This window comes from Alnus glutinosa, chromosome 10 (assembly GCF_958979055.1).
Source record: "Alnus glutinosa chromosome 10, dhAlnGlut1.1, whole genome shotgun sequence".
Taxonomy (NCBI): domain Eukaryota; kingdom Viridiplantae; phylum Streptophyta; class Magnoliopsida; order Fagales; family Betulaceae; genus Alnus; species Alnus glutinosa.
In genome coordinates this window covers 1,259,989-1,266,409 of record NC_084895.1, presented here as the reverse complement: position 1 = coordinate 1,266,409, position 6,421 = coordinate 1,259,989, and the positions used below count along the sequence as shown (strand labels likewise).

The window sequence follows — 6,421 nt, the reverse complement described above, 5'->3', positions numbered from 1 at the left end:
CTACTCGATTTTTGTCATTTTGTAATATCCCTCTGCAGCCCACGTGATTGTTGAAATTTTGTTCTTGTACTGGGTGTCACAATTGTATTTGTGGATGTCAAAAAAAGTTTTAATTTAAAGAAATTCAATGTGAATACTATGACAACGACGTAACAAACACATAATTCATGTACAATTTGTGCAATTCATGTTCATTTTTAACATTAATAATACACAAAGCACGCAAAGAGACAGATAGCTAGATATCTCAAATCGGAGAAGCAGAAATGGAAAAGGAAAGGATCGGCTACAGAGCACATTGTTTGGTCTTAACCTATCCAACCCAAGGCCACATAAATCCCATGCTCGAATTCTCGAAGCGTTTGGAGCACAAAGGAGTAAAAGTTACACTGGTTACCACCTACTTCATCTCCAACACCATACATAAAGAAGCCACTACCATTGCGCTCGAGACAATCTCCGACGGCTATGATGAAGGCGGGAGAGCGAAAGCAGAGAGCATCCACGCATATTTAGAGCGCTTTCGGAGAGTCGGGTCGCAAACTTTGGCTGAACTCCTTGAGAAACTTTCTAGCTCAAGCCGTCCTGTCGATTGCATTGTTTATGATGCTTTCTTGCCTTGGGCTCTAGACGTAGCCAAAAAGTTTGGGTTAGTCGGGGCTGTGCTTTTCACTCAATCTTGTGCTGTTGATAATATATACTACCAAGTCCACAAAGGAGTACTTAAAGTCCCTCTTTCAGAGACAGAAATTTTACTTCTTGGGTCACTGCCACTCGAACCTCAGGATATGCCGTCCTTCGTTTCTGATTTCGGATCCTACTCAGCTTTCCTTGACATACTTGTGGGTCAATTCTCCAACGTTGATAAAGCTGACTGTGTTCTTGTGAACACGTTTTATGAGTTGGAGCAAGAGGTAAGCATGCACACTATACTATAAATTTCGTCATAATTTTAAATTTTTGAAGCTAGGAAGTAGGGAGGATATTGAAAAACTAAATGATCTTGTTTGAGTTGGTGTAACAATTGATTGTCGATGAACGATTTTGTAGGTGGTGGATTGGATGGAAAAGATATGGCCATTGGGAACAATAGGACCAACTATACCATCAATGTTCCTAGACAAGCGAATTGAAGATGACAAAAGCTATGGTTTCAGTATCTTCAAACCAAACATGGATGCCTGCATGAAGTGGCTAAATGATAGTCCAAAAGGGTCGGTTGTTTATGTTTCTTTTGGGAGTTCGGCCGCTCTTGAAGTTGAGCAAATGCAAGAACTAGCTTGGGGATTGAGAATGAGTAACAGATGCTTCTTGTGGATTGTCAGGGCATCAGAAGAGGTAAAGCTCCCAAAAAGCTTTGTGGAGGAGACGTCTGAGAAGGGATTGGTGGTTCGTTGGTGTTCCCAGTTGGAGGTCTTAGCTCACGAGGCGGTGGGATGCTTTGTTACACATTGTGGGTGGAACTCTACTTTGGAGGCCCTTAGTTTCGGTGTACCAATGGTCGCAGTCCCACAATGGTCAGATCAGAGCACGAATGCAAAGTATATTATGGATGTTTGGAAGATAGGATTGAAAGCTCCGGTTGATGAGAAAGGGTTGGTCAGGCGAGATGCATTAGAACATTGCGTTCAGGAAATAATGGAGGGAGAGAGAGGGAAAGAGATTAAGAAAAATGCTTTCAAATGGAGAAAGCTGGCCAAAGAGGCTGTCGACGACGGTGGAAGTTCTGATAAAAACATTGAAGAATTTGTAGCTAAATTGGTTCCTAGCTAGCCGAAACTAACTTCATGTCCATTTCCTAAGCTGCTGCTATTTCTATGTCCAGTCTCAGTGGTTATGTAATAAATTTGGTATGTAAGATGCCATTTTGTACAGACTCTGCAATGATTAAAATAAAGGGAAATGCTACATACAATTAAGGGTTAATTTCAAGTAAGGGTACCGAACTATGATAATTTTAAGAGCTACGTAAAAAAATTTGAACGTGGGAATAGGAATAAGAGGATGTAGCTTAACTCTTAAAAATTTAATTTTCGAATCGAGCCAAATTAGCCAAAATGCAAACCTTCTGATCTATTCTTTCAATTAATGAAACTTGCTTTAGTGAAGACAAAAAATAAAGTGCAGAAGCAGCAGCTACAACAGCAGCCAAATTACAGTTTGTTCACAGCACAGATGGAAGTTTATGGAAAAGCAAATATGCCAAATTTCAGTTTCTTCTAGTGGAATAGTTGAAAATGCAAGGAGAAACTAATTAAAGATAGGATTTGAACCATTCTGCAGTTGTTATTACATAAACGGCATTTGTCAGAAGCCGAAATTAGGAAATGGACATGAACTTGTGTCTAGAGCTTAGGAGTGAACCAATTTGGCTACAAATTCTTTAATGTTTTTATCAGAACTTCCACCCTCGTCAACAGCCTCTTTGGCCAATTTTCTCAATTTTAAGGATTTTCTCATTCCCTCTCTCCCCCTCCATTATTTCCCTAATGCAATGTTCTGCTGCTTCTCGATTGACTAACCCTTTCTCATCAACCGGAGCATTTAGTCCCATCTTCCAAACATCCATAATATACTTTGCATTGGTGCTCTGGTCTGAGTATTGTGGGATTGCGACCATCGGCACACTAGAGCTGAGGGCCTCCAAAGTAGAATTTCCACCCACAATGTGTCACAACGCATCCCCACTGCCTCGTGAGCTAAAACCTCAACGAACCACCAATCCCTTCTCACACGTCTCCTCGATCCACAAAGTTTTTTAGGAGCTTTGCCTCTTCTGAGGCCCTGATAACCCACAAGAAGCATCGGTTGCTCATCCTCAATCCCCAAGCTATTTCTTCCATTTGCTCAACTTCAACAGTGGCCACACGCCCGAACGAAACATAAACAACCGACCCCTTTGGTTGATCATCTAACCATTTCATGCATGCATTGGTGTTTGGTTTGAATATGCTGAAGCCATAGTTTTTGTCATCCTCGAGTCGCTTGTCTAGGAACATTGATGGTATAGTCGGTCCTATTGTTCTCAATGGCCATATCTTTGTCATCCAATCCACCACCTACAACCAATTGTTACTCCAAGTGAAACAAAGATCATTTTAGCTATCCAAAAAAAGGGACAAAATTAATAGTGTGGTTACCTCGTGCTTCAAATCATAAAACGTGTTGCAAAGGATCCATCCAGCTTTATCAATGTTGGTGAATTGACTCACAACCATGTCAAAGAAAGCCGGGACGGATATTCCAAAACGATAAACGAAGGATGGCATATCCTGAGGTTCGAGTGGTGGCGATCCAGGAAGAAAAATTTCAGTCTCTGAAAGAGGGACTTTCAGTACTCCTTTGTGGACATGGTAGTATATATTACCAACAGCACAAGATTGAGTGAAAAGTGCAGCCCCGACTAATCCAAACTTTTTGGCTACGTCTAGAGCCCAAGGCAAGAAAGCATCATAAACAACACAATCGACAGGGCAGCCTGAGTTAGAAAGCTTTTCAAGCAGCTCAGCCAGAGTTTGCGACCCGACTAGCCGAAAGCGCTCCAAATAGGCGCGGATGCTCTCTGCTTGCGCTCTTCTGCCCTCATCATAGCCGTCGGAGATGGTCTCGAGAGCAATGGAAGTGGCTTCTTTTTATATGGTTTTGGAGATAAAGTTTGTGACAACGAGTGTAACTTTTAGTCCTTTGTGCTCAAGACGCTTAGAAAATTCGAGCATAGGATTAATGTAGCCTTGGCTTGGAAAGGTAAGAGCTGTCCCACCGGGTTATGTAAAACCCATTTTTAGCTAAAATAGATCGCAAAATTTGTAAAATCCTCTTCCATCGGCTTATGTAAACGAAATCTATCATTTTTTTATTATTCTTTCTTCCAGGTTGTCTTCTTCTTGATCGTGTCTCCCCGTCTCTCTCCGTAAAATCGTTCCATCTCCCGTCCACAAATCCTCTAGCGACGAGGCCGGCAGATCCTGTCGCGGCCCTCGCCCATGAAACAACTCCGACTATGCCAAAACGCCATCTCCAATTATTATTATTACTGTTTTTCGGATCAAAATCGATGGAGGTGATGGTGGATGATTCGGCCGGACCCAAAAATGAATTGTCGAGAGGGATCGGCAGAGCCCCAATGGTGTGTCGGTGGAAACCATGGGCCACCGGCGAAGATGATTCACCGTTCATCAAGATCTCATTCGATTAATTTTGATTTTCCGGTGGGTTGATTTTGATTTTCCGTTGGGTTGTTTTTTATTTTGATTTTCCGAAAGTTTCTAGGTTTGGGTTGCCGATCTTCTGGAGTTTTCTGGTGGTCTGGTGCGGTGGTTATGGTTGCCGGTTGTCTGGTGCAGTGGTGATGCTGTGATGGTTGCCGGTTGGGTGTAGTCTGTGGTGTGTCCATGTGATAATTCTGATTATTTTGGTTGATTCCGGTTGGTTGATAATGATATGGTGAATTATAGTGGGTTGATCTTGAAAGTGCAATTCGTTTGGTTGATGAAATGTCTATGAGATGATTTCGTGTTTGGGAGAGGAGTGGATATGAGGTTTTAATAAAATCTATATATATATATATATATTAAAAATAATTATTTTAATAAAATAGATATAAATTTTTTTTGACCAGAAAATAGATATAAATTTAGATAATCGGATGGAAGATAATTTTATTAGTGGTTATGTAAACTAGCAAAAAGTGGACTTTGATTATGCAAAATAGATTAAAATTTAAATCATCGATGGGAATGCTCTTAGGACCAAACAATGTGCTATGTAGGCATTCCTTTCTTTCTCCATTTCTGCTTGCTTAGATTTGAGATATCTCTCAGGTCTATAATTAATACGGTGTACAAATTGAAGCACATGCATGAACATGTACGTTAATATTAAAATGAAAATGAAGTGCACAAATTGAACACGAATTCTGTGTTTGTTGGGGTCTTGTCAATTACTAAGTAATTTTAATATGAGAAAGTAAACCAATTCGTGTAGAAATAGTAAAACCTGGAGGCCCGCAGAGGGCCAGGTGCTTTGACTTGAAATCAAGCTATTCACGTTACACTGCATCTGTTCATACATAAAATGCAATCACGCTAATGCATGACGTCCGCCTTTGTTGCTAATGCATGACGTACGTACGCCTTTGTTGATGCTTATTTTGGACCCTGAAATGAAATATTAATTTGAATGGTACTTAGAAGTGATTGATGTGATATAAAATTGGTGAATGTTTTATGAAAAAGTGAAAAAAATTTGTTTTGTAATGAGTTTTTTTTATTTGAATAGTAATAAAAAATTATCGATATGATGTAAAAAGTGTAAAAAAGTTAGAATGTTTTTTATTTGATTTTTTTGAGATACGTGAAAAGAAATTGGAAATTTGACAATGGGTTGCCAAACAGCTTCTTTGATTGCTAAAAAATAATAAATGTAAGCCAAAAAAAGGTTCGTCCGATTACTGACCACATCTCATTCTGATGCTTAAATTGATATATATTTTTAGAATTGTTTTTCGAACAAAGAAAAAAGAGAGAGAATCTTGTTGTGAGATTTGTCTTGCCGGAGGAGGGAGGTCTCCCTAGCTCCTCTCGGTAGTGTTTTTTGTCTTCCTCTCAACTTTTGAGCTGTAGAGTTAAGTTCCCCCGGGTAAAATCGGTGGTGACTGATCTTCCCTAGCTTTTCTAAGTTATGGTGGTTTGTGTTGTTTTTTTGTTTTGTTTCTTTTCTTCTGGTTTCTGACAGGGAGATTCAACTCAAGAAGTCCAATAGGGGGAGTGGCCGGCTTCCTGTGTCGTCGAAGGAGTGCTTTGGCTGGTTTTTAAGTATTTTTTTTCATCGAATTTGAAGCCAGATCTACACACATCCGTCGACTTCTGCTAGACACGCGCCACTCAACCGCGTTCCCCGTCGTCTTTCGCCCCTACCCCCAGAATTATTGGTCGTGTGTTTCGCAGAAGCTCGGCGCGTGGTCCTCACGCACCAGGGAGTCTTTGCTATCTGACTGCACGTGAAGGCCATGCTCAGCCTTTTCAGGCCGTGCTTGGCTGCGCCTGGGGTCTACGACGTCGGATCTACTGCTGGGTGCCTCCGATGTCGGTGTGTGTTCTACACGCGCCGTCACTCCGGCAAAGTTTGCCTTTTTTCCACTGTTGGCAACTTGTTTTTGTGTTTTCTGTCTTTGTGTTGTGTATTCCCTTTTTTTCCTCGGTACAATCTGTCTTTGTATTGCATAAATTTTACTAGAATTTGTGTTGGTTAAATGCTAGATCGACCCTATTTTATTTTGAGAGTGTGCGTTAATGTAAAGAGAGGCTCAAATGTAATTCTTATAATGTTTGTGTTTTTGCTTAGACAACTGTTTTTAAGTTAGATCTTCTGACTTAGAGTTGTAGGGGCCTTGGACCTCCTTCTCATGTAAGCCTTCTGGCCT

The 6,421-nt window shown here is 40.7% G+C and overlaps 1 protein-coding gene and 1 pseudogene across 1 annotated transcript; one reads left to right on the top strand and one right to left on the bottom strand.

Moving 5' to 3' along the window:
* The first annotated feature begins 248 nt into the window (after positions 1-248).
* On the top strand, positions 249-1,773 carry LOC133880739 (mogroside IE synthase-like). Its single transcript, XM_062319730.1, has 2 exons — positions 249-914; positions 1,051-1,773. The coding sequence occupies exons 1-2, from the start codon at positions 267-269 to the stop codon at positions 1,771-1,773; spliced, it is 1,371 nt and encodes a 456-aa protein (XP_062175714.1). The 5' UTR covers positions 249-266.
* A 565-nt stretch (positions 1,774-2,338) lies between these two features.
* Positions 2,339-4,788, bottom strand: LOC133878776 (mogroside IE synthase-like; annotated as a pseudogene).
* Positions 4,789-6,421: the final 1,633 nt, after the last annotated feature.

Coding starts and splice junctions, on each gene's coding strand:
- LOC133880739 (XM_062319730.1), top strand. CDS start 267: ATGGAAAAGGAAAGGATCGGCTACAGAGCACATTGTTTGGTCTTAACC. Junction 915..1,050: donor TTTATGAGTTGGAGCAAGAG/GTAAGCATGCAC, acceptor ACGATTTTGTAG/GTGGTGGATTGGATGGAAAA.